The 19,275-nt window shown below is 36.0% G+C and overlaps 1 protein-coding gene across 1 annotated transcript in view; it reads left to right on the top strand.

The window, feature by feature from the left end:
* BIRC6 (baculoviral IAP repeat containing 6) overlaps positions 1-19,275 on the top strand; it is a 269,615-nt gene that overhangs the window by 172,956 nt on the left and 77,384 nt on the right. Inside the window, exons 62-66 of the mRNA XM_011984254.1 lie at positions 960-1,156; positions 10,562-10,862; positions 12,924-13,141; positions 15,098-15,262; positions 16,542-16,710. Coding sequence (XP_011839644.1) covers positions 960-1,156; positions 10,562-10,862; positions 12,924-13,141; positions 15,098-15,262; positions 16,542-16,710 — 1,050 coding nt within the window. The remainder of the gene's footprint in view (positions 1-959; positions 1,157-10,561; positions 10,863-12,923; positions 13,142-15,097; positions 15,263-16,541; positions 16,711-19,275) is intronic.

Genomic DNA, 19,275 nt, shown 5'->3' with positions numbered 1-19,275 from the left:
CCTTGTTGTCCAGGCTAGTCTGTAACTCCTGACCACAACTGATCTGCCTGCCTTGGCCTCCCAGAGTGCTGGGATACAGGCATGAACCACCGCACCTGGCCCTTATATTCCTTTAAAAATTTTTGAATGTCCATTTTTGAATTGGCTATTTTTTTATACAAATGTAAGAAAATTTATTTGTTTTCCAATCATTGAAATGTTGTGGTTGTTTCCAATTTTTTACTCCTATAAATGCTATATAAGTAATTTTCATAGTGTGAGTATGGTATGAACTTATTTAAACTTACCATCTTTTTCATGACTAAAATTCAATCTTTAGTTATTGGTCTTTTATATTCTTCAGCAAATTTTGGTACATTTTCTTTGCCCAGTTTTGCAGCACAATTATTTCTCTCTTTTGTTTTAATGTTTAAAGGGTCTCCTTACGTGATCTTTTGGTTTTCTTTTGTGAGTAATTCAGAGTTAAACTAATACGGTATATGGTATAATTTTTTGTTTTCAGTGAGAGAAGTCTTTGTCATTAATTTTTCTTAATAGGATACTTTAGAGCATATTATTTGCTATGAGTACTTTTGAGAACTTACTTATTTTAACATAGGATATAAGTTGTAAGTATGCCCTAAAGGACAGTGCTTCTCAGACTTCAGTATCCTTACAAATGACCTGCGTCATAGTGTTAAAATGGAGATTCTTCATTTCAAACAAGCTTGCAGGTGATGCCCATGCTACTAGTCCATGAACCATTCTTCCAATAACAAGACTAAAGAAGGTAGTATCATAAGTCATTTAAAGGTCATTGTAGTATCTAGCCATAATACAGCTATATCTAAATAAATGATGTTTTGTGCTCTTTTTTGAGTAGCAAGAAAACAGTAATAATACCTGCTTTTGTAAATGAAAGAATATTATAAAAATATACACTTTCTTACCTATTCAGTTATTTGTAATTTATTGTCTAGATCATGGAGACTTACTTGCTAGCTGTCCAGAAGATGAGGCTCTCACTCCAGGTGATGAATGCATGGATGGGATATTGGATGAATCTTTGCTTGAAACCTGTCCCATTCAGTCACCATTACAAGTTTTTGCAGGAATGGGTGGACTGGCTCTTATTGCTGAAAGACTACCCATGTTATATCCAGAAGTAATTCAACAGGTAAGATAAGATTTCCTAATCGAGTATATCATTCTGTAGCTAAGCCGTTCATTCTTGTTATGTTTGTTTTTTAGTGTACTTGGATTAACTTTGTAGAAATACCCTTTGCTTTATATTTTTTGAACATTATATAACTCTTTCAATGATCAGTCTATACAGAGCTTCATGACCTTTAGTAGGTATGGAAGAAATGTTGAAGATTAAGCACATTTGCCAAACTTACTACACTGTAGCATTTATCTTGATTTCATGGTTGTAACACTAGCATTCTCTTTTCTATACTGCTTTAAGTGTGATATTTATCAGAGACATTATTGGAAATAGAGTAAAATAGGAGTGTATACTGCTACCAATATGTATCTTTTTGTTTACCTTTTATTCCTGTTTCAGGTGCCATTTCCATTTTTGGTGGTTTAAAAACATAACCTATTCCCGTGTTCATTTACGACGCTGTCAGTGTCTGTGCTTTCCATGCTCTTGTATCAATCAGTAGGAAGTTTGGTGCATGGAGAGTTGTAAAAACAAAACTTTATGTTTGTTGAATGAAGTAGGGGAATTATTCTGTTTGATTTCATGTCGGGTGTGTGTGTGAGTGTGTGTGTGTGTGTGTTTATTTTGGTATAGTAGCTCTAGACTCTATTATAGTTTCCTGAGCTGCTGTACCAAAATACCACAAACTGCCTGGCTTAAAACAATTGAGGAGGATATAAGTCTGAAGATGTCAGCAGGGCTATGCTCCCTCTGAATTTGGGCTCTAGGGAAGACTCCTTCCTTGCTTCTTCCTGGCTTCTCTTGGTTGCCAGTAGTTCTTGCTGTTCATTGGTTTGTAGCTGTATCACTTTAATTTCTGCCTACATCATCATGTGGGCATCTTTCCTGTGTGTCCCTGTATCTCTCTCTCTCCTCATAAGGACACCAGTCATTTAATGTAGGGTCCTCCAAACCGTTATTTCCTCATCTTAACTTGATTACATCTGCAAAGGCCCTATTTCCAAATAAGGTAGCCTTCATAGATACTAGGGGTTAGGACTTGAACATATCTTGGGAGGACAAAATGCAACCCCCAATAATACTTATTTATGTTATTGCTTACCTACTATTCAAAAAGATATTTTTATTATAAGGTGATATAACTCTGTTATAAGGTGATTGACAAGAATAAGTAAAATTTTATTTCTTACTAGACAATGACGTAATTACTCAAAAGTTTGAAGCAGAAAAGACCCCAACATTTTCAGCATTATTATTGTTCAACATAAATGATTTTTTCTAATTTAGTATTCAGTGTGGTTCACTATATTGATTAGTAGCTGGAAATGGGGTCCTGGTAATACATACCTAAGGATGTGAAAGTGACTTTAGAATTGGGTACTTGGCAGAGTATGGAATAATTTTGAGTAGCATGATTTAAAAAAAAATCTAGATTACCTTGAACAGATTGTTAGATAAAATGTGGATGATAAAGCTTCTGCCAGTGAGGGCCTAGATAAAAGTAAGGATCATAGTGGATAAAACCTATAATGTCTTAGAGAATATCTAAATTGTCATAAGCAGACTTGGTATACATACGGTGTTTAAAGTGCTGACAAGGAGGTTTAGAAGGAAATGAGGAACACGTTACCAGAACCTGAAGGAAAAGGGATCTTTGTCATATAGTAGCGGAAATATTAACTCATTGTATCCTAAATGTAGAAAGCAGCACCTGCATGTAATGAACTTGGATATTTAGCTGAGATTTCCACACAAAGTGGTGAAGGTACAACTTGTTTTTTTCTTGCTGCTTATAGTGAAATGTGAGAGGAAAGATACAAATTGAGAGAAGAACTGTTGAAATACAAGCAATTAGTGCTTGTCAGTTTGTGAAATTACCTATCCAGATGACAGAAGGTGCTAAAATTTAGAGATTCACTATCAGAAAAGCATGCTCCGAAGTGTAAGCCAAGGGTGAGGCTGCACAACTTTTTGCTAGTGCCTTAGAAACATCAAAAGTCAGAGTATTCAGTCACATAGAGGGCTCTTTGAAGAGATTAGGCATATAACTCGTGGATTTCCTCAGCCGTCTAAGCAGAAGCCAGGAATAGAGGATATGATGTGATGATGGAAGCACCCAACAGCCATGGAACGTGAGTAGTCTCTGGAAGCTGGAAAAGGTGAGGAACTATTATTTCCCAAGAGCCTCTAGAAGGAATGCAGCCTTAGATTTTAGTCCCATAAGACCTATTTTGGATTTCTGACCTCTGGAATTTTAAAATGATAAATTTGTGCTGTTCTGAGCCACTGAGTTTGTGGCAATGTGTTATAGTAGCAGTAGAAAACTAATACAGAGTTTGGTCTATAATTGTAATGCCCTTGTCTGGTTTTGGTGTCAGGATAATACTAGCTATATGGGATGGGTTGAGAATTTCTAATATATCAAATTAGGGATACTGTTAGGTGTGTTTAATAAGAGACACTGGCCAGGCATGGTGTAATCCCAGCCTGTAATCCTGTAATCACGCCTGTAATCCCAGCACTTTGGGAGGCCAAGGCAGGAGGGTTACCCGAGGTCAGGAGTTTGAAATCAGCCTGGTCAACATGGTGAAACCCCATCTCTACTAAAAATACAAAAATTAGCCCGGTGTGGTAGTAGGTGCCTGTAATCCCAACTATTCAAGAGGCCGAGGCAAGAGAATTGCTTGAACCCGGGAGGTGGAGGTTGCAGTGAGCCGAGGTGGCGCCATTGCACTCCAGCCTGGGCGACAAGAATGAAACTCCGTCTCAAAAAAAAAACAGAAAAGAGACACTGCAGATAATAACAGTAGTGAACTGGAAGATGTATCAAAAGAAATCATTCAGCTTGGTGCAGCGGCCAACGCCTGTAATCCCAGCTCTTTGGGAGGCCGAGGCAGGCAGATCACCTGAGGTCAGAAGTTCAAGATCAGCCTGGCCAACTTGGTGAAACCCCGTCTCTACTAAAAATACAAAAATTAGCTGGATGTGGTGGTGGGCACTTGTAATCCCAGTTACTTGGGAGGCTGAGGCAGTAGAATCGCTTGAACCTGGAGGCGGAGGCTGCAGTGAGCCGAGATTGTGCCACTGCACTCCAGCCTAGGTGACAGAACAAGACTCTTGTCTCAAAAAAAAAAAAAAAGAAATGGTTCAAACTGAAGCATAGAAAGTGTGAGGAATGAAAAGAACATAAGAGCTATATGGATTGAAGTGAAAAATTCTAATGTACCTGAATTTATAGACCCAGAAAAAGAGTGAGTTGAAACATGGACAGAAACAATATTGAGAAGAAGAAAAATTTCCCAAATAGATATAAAACTTAAATCTCAATTCAACATGTAAGAAACTGTTAACTTCATGCAAGATATGCATGCCTGGAACTGTCATGGTAAAAGTGATTAAAAACAAAGACAGCTGGCCACTGTGGTGCATCCCTGAAATCCCAGCTACGCAGGAGACTGAAGTGGGAGGATTACTTGAGCCCATGGGTTCCAGACCACCTGGGCAACATAACAAGACCTCATCCCCCCAAAAAGAAAAATTCTAAGGCAATGAAAGAATATTAAAGCCAGCCACAAAGGAAGTGACCTATATTTTCAAAACAGCAGCAATAACACTAACAACTGGCCTTTCAACAGAAACTATATGAGCCAGGGAATTACAACTTTAAAAATGCTAGAAGACAGTAAGCAACAAGGTAAAGCAAAACAATCTGTCATCCTAGAATTTTATACCCATTGGAGAACATTTTCTACAATTCTTCACCCACCTTGCCCATCGCCTCTCAAAAATCAGTGATGGCAGAATAACAAGTATGGGATTAACTCTGTTGTCTCTATAGTTAAAAACTCTAGACAAAATATATTTTAAAAGTTACTTAAAGGCTTTGAAGAGCAACTAGAAACAGGCAGAAATTTAAAGACAGAATTTAAGAGGATTTAAACACAGAATTAATAGAATCACATTCAGTGATATTAGTGTCTATACAGCTTTTCTCGGGGGTATCCCTCAGTCTTTGTTAGGTGGTAGAGGTAGAACTCAGACTTAAGCCACAGTCGTATTGGCTGGAGTTTGATTCTTCCATACTGGCTGGAAAATAGGAATTCAGAAAGGAGGAAGCCAAAGCTGAGCAGCTCCAAATTCTGCACATCTCTAGCTTGCTCCAGAATTATTAAACATAGGCATTTTGAGAGCAAGCATGAACTAGAATGCTGAAAAAGCTGTACAGAGATTTCAGCTGCTGTCTATCACAGAGAGCATACAATTTGCAGTTTTAGTCCTGCTCAGAGATAAAAATCTTGACTTTTCCATTGGAATTCCAAATGGCCCATACATTGAGAGTAAAGGCTACATCCTAATGAAGATTCACTTGAGAAATAAGGGAACAATCAAAATAGACTTTTCTTTTTTTTTTTTTTTTGGACAGAGTCTCGCTCTGTAGCCCAGGCTGGAGTGCAGTGGCCGGATCTCAGCTCACTGCAAGCTCCGCCTCCCGGGTTTACGCCATTCTCCTTTCTCAGCCTCCCGAGTAGCTGGGACTACAGGCGCCCGCCACCTTGCCCGGCTAGTTTTTTGTATTTTTTAGTAGAGACGGGGTTTCACCGTGTTAGCCAGGATGGTCTGGATCTCCTGACCTCGTGATCCACCCGTCTCGGCCTCCCAAAGTGCTGGGATTACAGGCTTGAGCCACCGCGCCCGGCTCAAAATAGACTTTTCTAATAAATTACAAAAGCCTCTAAGTTCAGGGTGATCTACCAATAATTTCCCTATCTGCTAAACAAAACTAAACACACTCCAAGGAAGATTTTAAAATCAAGAGTTGATACAACATCTCATCAACAATGTACAGTGTACGGCAGGGCATGGTGGCTCACGCCAGTAATCCCAGCACTTTGGGAGGCTGAGGCAGGCAGATCACCTGAGCTCAGGAGTTCAAGACCAGCCTGGCTAACATGGTGAAACCCCATCTCTACTAAAAAATATGATAATTAGCCAGCAGTGGTGGTGCACCTCTGTAATCACAGCTACTTGAGAGGCTGAGGCAGGAGAATTGCTTGAACCTGGGAGGCAGAGGTAGCAGTGAGCTGAGATCGTGTCACTGCACTCCAGCCTGGGTGACAGAGTGAGACTCCATCTCTGTAGTTAAATGAATGAATGAATGAATGAATGTAAGTGTATTAAATACCCCATTTGAAAAGCAAACATTTGTCAGAATAGAGAAAAAAGCAAAGCCCAAGTATATGCTGTCTAAAGAGATGTGCTTGAAAGAAGAAAGCTGCTATCCCTATTTTTTAATATATGACAAAGTTGAATTATGGACCAGCATGTAAGAAATAAAAAGGATTATTAAATATGAAAGTATTAATTCAAAATAAGTCATAACAATCCTAAATTTGTATTTAATAGCTTCAAAGTACATGAATCAGAAATCTATAGAACTGAAGGAGGAACTAGATAAATCTACATTTCAGTAATAGATTATAACATTTATCTCTCAGTAAATGAAACAAAGTGAGGATGTAGGAGATTTTGGGAGAAACACCCAGAACTTCTAGATGGACCTAACCAACATTTATGGAACACAGCATTTACCAACTACAGGATGTACTTCTTTCCAAAGAAAGATAGACAGTATGCTGGCCTATATAAAAGTCTCAGTACATTTTAAAAACATTAAAATCAAACCCAGTATGTTCTGTAACCACATCAGAATTAAATTGGAAATCATTAGCAGTAAGATCTAGAAAACCCCACATATTTGTAACTTAAGCAGTATAGTTTTAAATAACACATGGATGAAAGAGGAAATCACAATACGTACTACACAATATATTTCGAAATGATAATCCCAGCATGACATGGGATATAGCTAATGCTTATAATTAAGAGATTTATCAGTGATGTACACTCCCACCTCAGGAAACTAGAAAAACAGGAGTACAGTTAACCAAAAATCAGAAGCAAGGAATTATTACAGTAAGAGCCAGAATCAGTTAAATATAAAACAAAAAATCAAAGAGAAACAAGAAAACCATATATTTTGTCTTTTGAGACTTTTAGTAAAATTGATGAACTATGAAAATTTTTCAAGAAAAAGGGAAACCACACAGCACATTGTTGTAATTTCTATAGAATAAAATAAGGTACTATTATAACCAACTTTATGCCAGCGTATTTGATAATTTAGATATAATGGATAAATTCCTTGACAAATACAACCAGAATCAACATAAGAAGTACATGTGTACGTTTGTATGTGTACACTCATGAAGAATTATAATCAAACATACTGAATTTTTAGTCTGTTTTCATTTGTAAGTACCATGACTGTGATTTTGAAATCACGTTAATCCTATGTTTCTCCAATTTAAACTGAAACTCATATTTTGTTCTTAAATTGGAGCATTTGACTACTTTAGAAAGTATCATGTCTTCTCAGTTTGCTGTGACATATAATGAGTATCAGAATTAAAGGCATCACATTGTTGGAATATCATGATTCCTAAAAGCCTGTGATATAAATCATATCTTATTTATCGAATTTAAAATAATTTATTTGTGTTTTAGACATTATTCAAAGTGAGCACGTCCTTATTAGACTCTTTCCTTTGGGAAATTGAGCTGTTTTATCCTAGTATATCAGAAATAAAATTTCTTTGTTGTTAATTGAGCAAAAGCATGCTTTTATGTACTTTTCAGTTTTGACTTTCAAAATGTGGCATAATACAAGCGAATATAATATATGGTTTAAAAAATTAAATCCATGTTAATACCCTAAAGCAGTTCTGTTTGAATAGTTATACTTTTGACATTTGTATAAAAATCAGTTTATATTCTACTGTATGCTGCTTTTGCTGAACCTGTATTCTGAAATTAATCTTTGTTGATGCCTAAACCTGTGGTGGTCTCATTTGTATAGCTGTAATATACTTGCTGTATATTTAACTATACCTTATTGTGTGTATTAGTCTTAATGTTGACTGGCATTTTTATTGTTTCCAGTTGTTAGCTATAATGAAAAAGGTTGTGAAGAATTGTATATGTATCTAATATAAGACTTAAAAATTTTTATCTGTGTAATGGGAGATGGGAAATGATACATGATAGTGGTTTTCATTTGCTCTTCTGATATTCATGAAGTTGAGGGTCTTTCGCTTGTTGAAGAATTTGAATGCTGTAAATCAAGAGTTCTTTCGTTTTGCTGTCTTTTTGCTTTCATTGTATTTGGTTTGTTTTGTGGCATCATTTGAGAAATAGTCTTTTAAGAAAACACTTAAGTAAACACTTGAGGTAAAGTTCTGCTTCTATAACAATGTTCTATTATCATATAGGCACTTTTATATGAAACTATCTTTTGTGCAGCATAAAATAATAAATATAGAGGTACTTTAAAAAAAGTTACCTGTAAAGGGTTTCAAAATGGTTTAGAAGTGAAAAGTGCCCAAATTCCCATGTTCTCACAATTAGGCTATTTCATATTGTCATTCTGGCCTAAGCTTCAGTAGTCAAAATAGGCTGGCATCGAAATTGCAGCTGTTTTATTCAGTGTACAGATGTATGTAGTGTAGCTGTAGATCAACTTAAGACGGATCTAAGCTGTAGATCAGCTTCAGACTTTTACATATATATGTAAAAGAAGGAAGAAATAGTGAACTAATCACAGAGTTACTTCACCGTTCATTTAAAAATCACCCCACAGAGTTACCTATCGATCTACTACTGAAGTCATACAGGAAGCTTAGGCATCATCCTGATGTTTTAAGTGAATAATGAGATAACTCTGTGATTAGCTCACTATTCATTTCATTATATGTTTGCATGTAGAACTTCAAATTAGTATTTAGTGAAGTACGTTATTCATGGCCAAGCAAGATAAATAGAATATTTCTAAATGAAATGAAAAGTTTGTAGGGCAACCATGCTCAGAATTGGAGTTTCTCTTTGAATTATTAAGATTAAATTATAGACACGATGCTCCTTTACTCCTAAGTGCAGGAAACTTCTCTTAGATAACCACAGTACAATTATACAAATCAGAAGTTCACACTGACTCTACTATGGACTGCAAATCTTATTCAGCTTTTGCCAGTTGTCCTTCTAAAGTTCTTTAGGGCCAAAGAAAAAGAAATCAATTTTCTTTTGCATGGTTTGAGGGTACTAGTAGTTCAGGATCATCTGTTGCATTTTGTTGTCTTATAGTCTTCAATCTGTAACAATTCTACTATCTTTATTTATCTTTCATGGCCTCGATGGCCTTGACAGTTTTCAAGAATACATGCTAGAAATTATGTCTATATATATATTTACACATAGGCACATACATGTATTTTCTAGGTATGTTTGCTGATAGGACCCAGAGGCAGACTCCCCCTAGTGATGTATGCGCATATATCTTCCATATTGTCATTTTAAAAATTTTCCACTGAAAGAAATCAGGGCTCCTTGGAGAAATTCTAGTATTGAGGAAGGGTATATAGACATGAGCCTAGAATGTTTTGCTGTGTTAGAAAGCAAGGAAATGCTTAAAGAACGATGGGGGACAAGTTAATAGCAAGCAGGATCCTGCTTTAATGGGATCTCAGAGACCAATTCTTATTTCCCTCAAGCATCAGAATTAATAATGATAGTAACAATATACCTATGTAATAAAGTTAGAGTCCATATTGATAGAAATTAATGGACAAGAAGGGAATGTTTTTCCTTATAGCTTGGTGCCAATTAACAAATGTAGAAGGAATGACAGAATTAGAAAGTCTCCTTTTGATAACCACAGTAGTAATAATTGTTTTAGGAACAATTATAAAAATGCTAAGACTAACTGTTCAAAAGTTTGGCGAGAAATAAGGTATTTAAATAGTCTCAAGAATCTGCATACAGATACTTAACTAATTATAAAGGTGGAAATAACTAATATAGCGACACTTGGCAGACGCTGCCATACTTCGGATGTCATGTGCGTCTTGATGTTTGGTAGCTTGTTTTTATTTTTATTTATTTTTTTGAGATCATTTTGTCACCCATGCTGGAGTGCAGTGGTGTGATCTTGGCTCACTGCACCTTCCACCTACTGGGTTCAGGTGTTTCTCCTGCCTCAGCCTCCTGAGTAGCTGGGACTACAGGCACGCGCCACCACACCTGGCTAATTTCTGTATTTTTAGTAGAGACGGGGTTTCACCATGTTGACCAGGCTGGTCTCAAATTCCTGACTTCAAGTGATCCACCTGCATCAGCCTCTGAAAGTGCTGGGATTACAGGCGTGAGCCACTGTGCCCAGCCGGAAGCTTGTTTTTTAAAGCAAGTAGTTTTATTAGTCCTTATAGTCCTATATTTTAAAGAGATCATTTAAAGTTAAGTCTTTACTTTGAATCTGATGTTGAAAATGTGAACAGCCAAGCGAACACTTTTCTTTTTCTTTAGGTGAGTGCTCCAGTTGTAACATCCACCACTCAGGAAAAGCCAAAGGATAGCGATCAGTTTGAATGGGTGACCATTGAACAGTCAGGGGAGTTAGTTTATGAAGCACCAGAAACTATCGCGGCTGAACCTCCACCTATCAAGTCAGCAGTACAGACCATGTCCCCCATACCTGCCCATTCTTTGGCTGCTTTTGGATTATTTCTTCGTCTTCCGGGCTATGCCGAAGTGCTACTGAAAGAGAGAAAACATGCCCAGTGCCTTCTTCGATTGGTATTGGGAGTAACAGATGATGGAGAAGGAAGTAAGTGTTTAGTATTAAATTTGTCAGTACATATGTGAATAGATTGTGTAAAGTTATCCGGATCATTGCCTGTTGTTCATCATTTATTTCCTTCATAGTTAAGCTGTTAGATGATTTGTTGTAGGTGGTGTTGTAGGTGGCTAGTTATAATAAATCCTAAAGAATCTTCATTTTCATCTCTGTATTCATTCAAAAATTATTTTCCTTGTGCTGACAAAACTGTTGGGCATCACTGGAGGGATTTAAACATGAAGCAATTATTTAGAGCTACCCCCAAGTAGCTAATGTTCTCCAGTAATAGTAACAAGGGATGTATATAAACATGTAGACTTAGCAAGTTATAAAATCCCTTGAGCACTCTTGAGTGCAGTATTATGGAGAAACACACGTGTGAGAGAGATTATTTATTTACTACACAGCAGTGTGAATGAAGTGGGATAGTAGTTTTTAGTGGGGCCTTGAAGGACAGGTTAGATTTAGGTTGCGATGAGTTATCTCAGAAAGAAAATAAATGGAATGAGCAGTGTTTCCAGGTTAAAATCTGTGAGAGGGGATAAGTTAGCTGATGAAAATTTGTACAAAAGGCAGCATTGTGAGCATTTTAAAAGCTAATATTGGTAACAGAGCATGGAAAAAACTTGCTTAAGAACTTTAGATTTTATTTTGAATAGCAATAAAGGCTTATTAAAATGTGTTAAGATCAGTAATGTGTTGAATATAGTTTTTTTTAGAAAATGAATCTGGTAGGAATACTTAGATTAAAGAGAACAGAATCAGGAAAATAATGCCATAATATGTATTAATGATAATATAGAATAATAAGAGAAGGCTGTGATGATTGTTTCCTTTGGGTTGGCATTGTTACTTAATAGAAAGAAAAACTGAAGAATTACAGGATAGCCTCACAAGTAGATTTTCATTTGGGTGACCTCTACATTTTCACTTACTGTTTATTCTCTTAATATTTACTAGACAATTAATACTTCCTTATGTTATTTTAAAATCACAAGGTTTTGATTCGGTTGATTTCTTTCACATGCCGTTTAGAAAGAATAAACTGTTAAGTCCTGTACTACAAAGTATATTTAATCTAATAAAACTATATGAATTTATTTGTAGATCTCGAAACTCTGAAGCTATCAAATATTCAAAGTAAATATTTTTTCCTTTATATTTTCCTAACAACAAAAATCCCTCATAAATGTTGGCATATAAGTGGGCCCGTGTAGTTTAAACCTTTGTTATTCAGGTATCAACTGTATTTATTTTAGTAGGTCAGGAATTTCTAATTGCTTGATCTGATTTTTTTTTAAGTAGGTAGAGGGGTAAGAACCATTTTTTTATTGATACAATAGTTGTACATATTTATGTTAAACATATGATATTTTGATACAGACATAGAATGTGTAATAAGAACCATATTTCAACACTCTGTTACTACAGTGTTAAAGTAGGTGTAACCCTAAACAGAAAAGGAAAAAAAAAAGCCTTTCTGTAATTTCACACTATTTTTAATGCATATACAATGAATTTTTATTAAAAAGCATAGTTATGATATCTCTTTCTGTAATAATTGTTTCGTGTACCATCCACGTAGCATTGCTTTCTTTGCATGTAATACCCCTTCCTGGCTAGAACACAGTAGAACACTGTTGGGAAAAAAATAGTTTTACTTGTTCATTATCTGTTCATGGTTAAAGCTACTCCCAAGGAAAGCAGTTACTTTCTTACTGTTTAAGATACTACTAATGCTTCTTTTCTGTTGTTCAGGTTTTAGTTTAAATTCTATTTGTAATAATTTTGACATAATCTATAGCTATTATCATACATGTTTCCACTTTTTTTGAGGTTTATGTGTACTGTGTCTGACAGTTTTTCCTGACACTTATTCGTGATTAAATTTTAAGATATTACTGTTCTATTTGTAGTATTTGGTTTTTAAATAATTTAGTGATATTATTTTGTATTACAGTGTCATTACTAATTTATGATCCTGTATGTAGCTTCTTATTGTGCTTTAACTGTTTTTAATCTTGAAGTCCTCTTCTTTTTTCAATCTAGGTCATATTCTTCAATCTCCATCAGCCAATGTGCTTCCAACCCTTCCTTTCCACGTCCTTCGTAGCTTGTTTAGCACTACACCTTTGACAACTGATGATGGTGTACTTCTAAGGCGGATGGCGTTGGAAATTGGAGCCTTACACCTCATTCTTGTCTGTCTCTCTGCTTTGAGCCACCATGCCCCACGAGTTCCAAACTCTAGCGTGAATCAAACTGAGGTAGGTTCACTTTTAATTATTTCAGTTATTAAAAAAACTAGTTTTAATTAGGGAGTACAGAGTAAAGTTTTTTTCTGAAGTAATCTTTCAGAGACTTGGGTGTTCCATTTTCACATCTAAGAGGATATTTAAAACATTATAAATTAATTGCTTTCTCTGTTAGTCTCCTTCAGTAAACCAAAAAGAAACCTATCTACTTGAAAAACAGAAAGGATTTAAGTGCTTAATAAATCCCATTTGCCAAGATATGCTGAATTTATACTGTGATCCTTCTTCCTTTCCTTTTTGAACTTTTAAGAATAATACTATAGCATGGGGGTTGTGGGTGGGGATCTAGCCAGTGCAGTAAGACAGGAAATTCAAGAAAGAAAGAGAAAAATTCCTCATTATTTCAATATGATTTAATTGTATTGTAGAAAATACCAGAATAGGCTGGGCGCTGTGGCTCACGCCTGTAATCCCAGCACTTTGGGAGGCCGAGGCGGGTGGATCACCTGAGGTCAGGAGTTCGAGACCAGCCTGGCCAACATGGTGAAACCCCCGTCTCTACTAAAAATGCAAAAATTCACTGGACGTGGTGGCGGGCGCCTGTAATCCCAGCTACTCGGGAGGCAGAGGTGGGAGAATCACTTGAACCCAGGAAGTGGAGGTTGCGGTGAGCCGAGATTGCGCCATTGCACTCCAGACTGGGCGACAAGAGTGAAACTTTGTCTCCAAAAAAAAAAAGAAGAAAAAAAAATACCAAAATAATTAGTGGCATAAGTGAGTTTATTAATGATACAACATGGGGTCAGTATATAAAAATTAGTTAATGTTTACATACTAGCAACAGACACATAAAATGAGCTTTATAAAGATATATTTTAGAATAGCCCCAAAAATAGAAAATGTCTATGAATAAATCTGAAAAATATGTATAATACCTCTTTATGAATTTTTTGGCCAGGCATGGTAGCTCATGTCTGTAATCCCAGCACTTTGGGAGGTGGAGGCAGACAGATCACTTAAGGTTAGGATTTCGACACCACCCTGGCCAGCATAGTGAAACTCCATCTCTATTAAAATTACAACAATTAGCCAGGCCTGGTGGCTCACACCTATATTCCCAGCAACTTGGGGGGCTGAGGCAGGGGAATCTGTCTTTGCTCATGTATATCTTCGATGGGTTAGATATGATAGTGCAATGGTATTATTTCTTCCCAGATCAATCCTTAAGTTTGATACAATTCCAGGTTCATTTTGGAGGAAGTTTACAAACCATTTATAAAATGTATATAAACATGCAAAGGGTTAGGAATAGTTGAGATACCCTTTTACTATATCCTAAAAAGATCTGCTCATATCTCAATTCAATTTTGAGTCATTGACTTTTTAGGTTCTAGGGTGGTTTATCCCTTCTTTTCTTGATAAATATTTTAAAATATTTATTTATTTATTCTTAAATATAAGCACTTTGTCTCCATTTACCCCTTCCCCCAGCCCCTGGCAATTAGCAATCTGCATTCTGTCTCCATGCATTTACCTATTCTGGATATTGCATATAAATTGAATCATGTAATGTATTGTTCCTTGCGTCTGTCTTCTTTCATTTAGTGTAATGTTTTCTAGGTTTATTCATGTAGCATATATCAGTATTTCATTTCTTCTTATGGCTGAATAAATATCCTGTTTGTTGATCCATTCATCTGTTGGTTGGTATCTGGGCTATTTTCTAATAATCTTTTAGTTTAAATGGTGCTACTGAAAACGTGTGTCTATTTCAGTACCAGTTTTTAATCTGTTTTAGTACTAGAAGTGGAATTTCTGGGCCGTACAGAAAATCTGTGTTTAGTTTTTTTGAGCAACCACCAAACTGTTTTCCATAGTAGCTGCATCATTTTACTTTCCCAGTGATAAATATTTTTGAAGATAAGTAAAAACAAATTGTAATGGATTTTCATTTTTTGTTATTTTAAGCCACAGGTGTCTAGCTCTCATAACCCTACATCAACAGAAGAACAACAATTATATTGGGCCAAAGGAACTGGCTTTGGAACAGGCTCTACAGCTTCTGGGTGGGATGTGGAACAAGCCTTAACTAAACAAAGGCTGGAAGAGGAACATGTTACCTGCCTTCTGCAGGTATATTTTGTAAACTTGATATTGTTCATAATAATGTGTTTTTTTGTATTATTTTAAAATATTGATAACTAATCCAACTATCCTCAGCTATGTTTATGCCCACTTGTGGTTCTTCTTCCCAGTGCATTCTAAGATACCACTGGATAAAGATTGTTCTTGCTTACTTGTAACTCTGTATTTCTTCGCTCTCAACTAGCTTCTTCACTGAGAGGAAAGTGGCAGGGATGAAATTATCTAGTAGCTGGAAGATGCATCTTCCTACAGGCATTTTCTTGTTTAATGTGTTGTATGTGGGCTTTTTTTTTTTTTAACTGTTACTTTTTTATATGCATTTTGGTTGCTTACTTTTTTTTTTTTTTGAAACGGAGTTCACTCTGTGGCTCAGGCTGGAGTGCAGTGGCGTGATCTCGGCTCACTGCAACCTCCACCTCCCAGATTCATGGTTGCTTACATTTTTAAAGATAACTTTTCGGCTGGGCGTGGTGGCTTACGCCTGTAATCCCAGCACTTTGAGAGGCCAAGGTGGGTGGATCACCTGAGGTCAGGAGTTTGAGACCAGCCTGGCCAACATGGTGAAACCCTGTCTCTACTAATAATACAAAAATTAGCTAGGCTTGGTGGCAGACACCTGTAATCCCAGCTACTGAGGAGGCTGAGGCAGGAGAATCACTTAAACCCAGGAGACAGAGGTTGCAGTGAGCCAAGATTGCGCCATTCCACTCCAGCCTGGGCGACAAGAGTGAAACTCTGTCTCAAAAAAATAAATAGATAAATAACTTTTCTAGATTCAGGCAAGTTGAACAAGAATAGAAAGTCTTTATACCACAGAAATGTATAGGGGAAATACTTAATGAAAAGATTAGCTTTGCTTCCTGCATCAGCTAATTGAAGTTGGTTAACACGTTGAATGTGTCTTCTGCAACTCTAGAATGCTCCTTCTAGTATAAAGTTATAAGATTTTGTTACCCTCAAACTGTGAATTGAGTCTATTCAATAAAATATGTAAATAATACAGAGTTGATACTATGTTTTTATGTTCGCAGTTGTATTGTTTTTATATGTCTAGTCATATATAATGTACCATCCTTTGTAAGCAACACTCTCAGACAAAACAGATCCTTCCCTTTTGAAAATTTAAACAGTTATTTTAAAACATCATATAAGGTACTGTTTAAGTAGAAAATTTGTACTGCTAGTATTCAGATTGAATTTCTAACCTACCATAAAAATTTTTGAAGTATGTGAGACTGAAATCCAAATTAATTTCAACAATTTTTAGGTTCTTGCCAGTTACATAAATCCTGTGAGTAGTGCGGTAAATGGAGAAGCTCAGTCATCTCATGAGACTAGAGGGCAGAACAGTAATGCCCTTCCTTCTGTACTTCTTGAGCTTCTCAGTCAGTCCTGCCTCATCCCAGCCATGTCATCTTATCTACGAAATGATTCAGGTAAATAATCCCTGTAAATGTCTTTGTGGATGAATAATTTTGTTTGCTTATTTTATCGTTGTCTAATAGTAAGCTTCAATTGAAATACTTGATGGATTTATTTCCTCAAAAGTATTCTGGAAATATTTGATTGTTTTTTTGGTGCCCTTAATTTGATACTGTGTCATCACTTACCCTAGAACACAGAATAAAAGTTTCATTATTCCTTTGTCTTTATCTGTGAAAGGTGAAAGTACACTTTTTCCTTTTAATTATCTGTAACTGAAAATAATAGGACAAAGTCTAACAACTTCATGACATCATTCTGATCTGAATATAGTCAAAGTTCTGTGGATTTTAAATATTTTTGTCAAACAAAATTGCTGACAGTAGTTATTTTTGAAGAAAAGCAGATACATAAGTCACTCAAGTCCATAGGTACTTCATAAGAAGATGATTAATTTCTTAAAATTCAATAATAAAAGTACTGTAGCTACTTATTTTGCCAGTATACAGCTGATTATTGATTGAATAATATAGTTTATTATTTCTTTGGTTATGGAATTATCATCTAAGAAATGTATTCTTTTCCTAAGAATAGAAAGTTACATGTTCAGAAATGCATAGATATTTCCAAGAGAAACAAGCAGTTAACAGCTACTTCTTTCAGCCAAAACCTTTATTATTTATTATTTCAACTCTGTTCTCATATTCGTATCTCTGTATTTATATTCTTACTCATGAAAATAAACATGTATGTATTTCATTAATTTATTAAGGAAGAGTAGATAAGGAAAACAATGGGAGTGAATCTTGGTAGTCTATTTTGTGGTTGGTAGCAGCTAAGTGACACAATTGGATGTTTGGTAAAAGTGTTAGTATTTGAAGGGATTATTGCCCATATTCCCCAGTATCAGGAGGATTGTTGTCCTTTAAAAATGTGCCATTTCCCAGTCTGTCTCAAACTCTTTCATGACAGTATTAGACTGATTTTTTTGTTTGTTTAGATTGACTTGTTTGGTACATCAGATTGGTCTTTTTAAAAAAGTAGATGTCAAATGCATATAGTATATTTTTTGATTAAAATGTTTGAGACTATAATTTTAATTTTAGATTATATAGAACAATTGAATAGGGTGAGATGGGTTTCTCTTTATCTCACGTCTCTATTATTGAAGTATTATTTTCTTAATCCTTATACTTTGAAGACCTGACCTACCAAAAATTTTAAATTTCTGTTTTAGTCTAAAATTGACTCTCTTATAACACTGAGCTTTTACCTTTATGATTCATTGTCAAAAAGGAAATCCAGGATTATTTACAATAATTGCTATTCATGTAAGTGCACTTCCTGGAAAGGTGTGTATGTTAACAAACTGATTTTTGGTAAATGTATGGAATTGCAGAGACTTAGATATTGTATCTTGGAACTATTTTAGAAATTTAATGTGACAGATCAAAGTTTGACCTTTCTTTTGTGATTCGTTATTTTCCTGGAAAAAAGAAATTTCTTTCATTAGGTTTAGATGTTCTTGAATTTGGTACCTTGTCCAGTGGTTAATTCTAATTGATATATTTGGATGTGGTAACAAATACTTATTTTGAGATATAATACCTTGTATTAAGATAAAATGATGTAACTTGTATTCGGTAGGTTAAATGGTAGCATGCCTCCTAAATGATATTAAATATGGATTGTTTTCAGGAAAACACAGCTTAATATTATATAAGTAAAAATGAGTATGTAAGTAAATATATAATTATATAAGTAAATATAAATATAAAAATGTAAATATATAGTTATCAGTTTTGGTTAGAATAGTAATAATTAATTTTTTAAGTGGCTGTTATTTATTTATTTGAGACAGGGTTTCCCTCTGTCACCCAGGCTGGAATGCAGTGGCACGATCTTGGCTTGCTGCAACCTCCACTTCTCAGGCTCAAGCAATTCTCTTGCCTCAGTATCCTGAGTAGGTGGGATTACAGACATGCAGCAGCATGCCCGGCTAATTTTTGTATTTTTGGTAGAGATGGGGTTTCACTATGTTAGCCAGGCTGGTCTCAAATCCTGGCCGGTGTGATCTGCCCACCTTGGCCTCCAAAAGTGTAGATATACAGACGTGAGCCAACACACCCTGCCTTAAGTGGCATTTAAAAATCTGAACAAATTATCTAGCCAGAGTCTTCCTTAGACTTAGTAAAATTTCTATTTTGGAAAATTAGTCTAAAGTTTATTTTCCAATTTTTTCTTTTTTTTTTTTTTGAGACGGAGTCTCGCTCTGTCGCCCAGGCTGGAGTGCAGTGGCCGGATCTCAGCTCACTGCAAGCTCCGCCTCCCGGGTTTACGCCATTCTCCTGCCTCAGCCTCCCGAGTAGCAGGGACTACAGGCGCCCGCCACCTCGCCCGGCTAGTTTTTTGTATTTTTTAGTAGAGACGGGGTTTCACCGTGTTAGCCAGGATGGTCTCGATCTCCTGACCTCGTGATCCGCCCGTCTCGGCCTCCCAAAGTGCTGGCTGGGATTACAGGCTTGAGCCACCGCGCCCGGCCCAGTTTTTTCATTTGTGTATATAGTATTATTTTTGGC

Source organism: Mandrillus leucophaeus, unplaced genomic scaffold, assembly GCF_000951045.1.
Source record: "Mandrillus leucophaeus isolate KB7577 unplaced genomic scaffold, Mleu.le_1.0 Scaffold264, whole genome shotgun sequence".
Classification (NCBI taxonomy): Eukaryota; Metazoa; Chordata; class Mammalia; order Primates; family Cercopithecidae; genus Mandrillus; species Mandrillus leucophaeus.
This window is presented reverse-complemented; position numbering and strand designations above follow the sequence as displayed.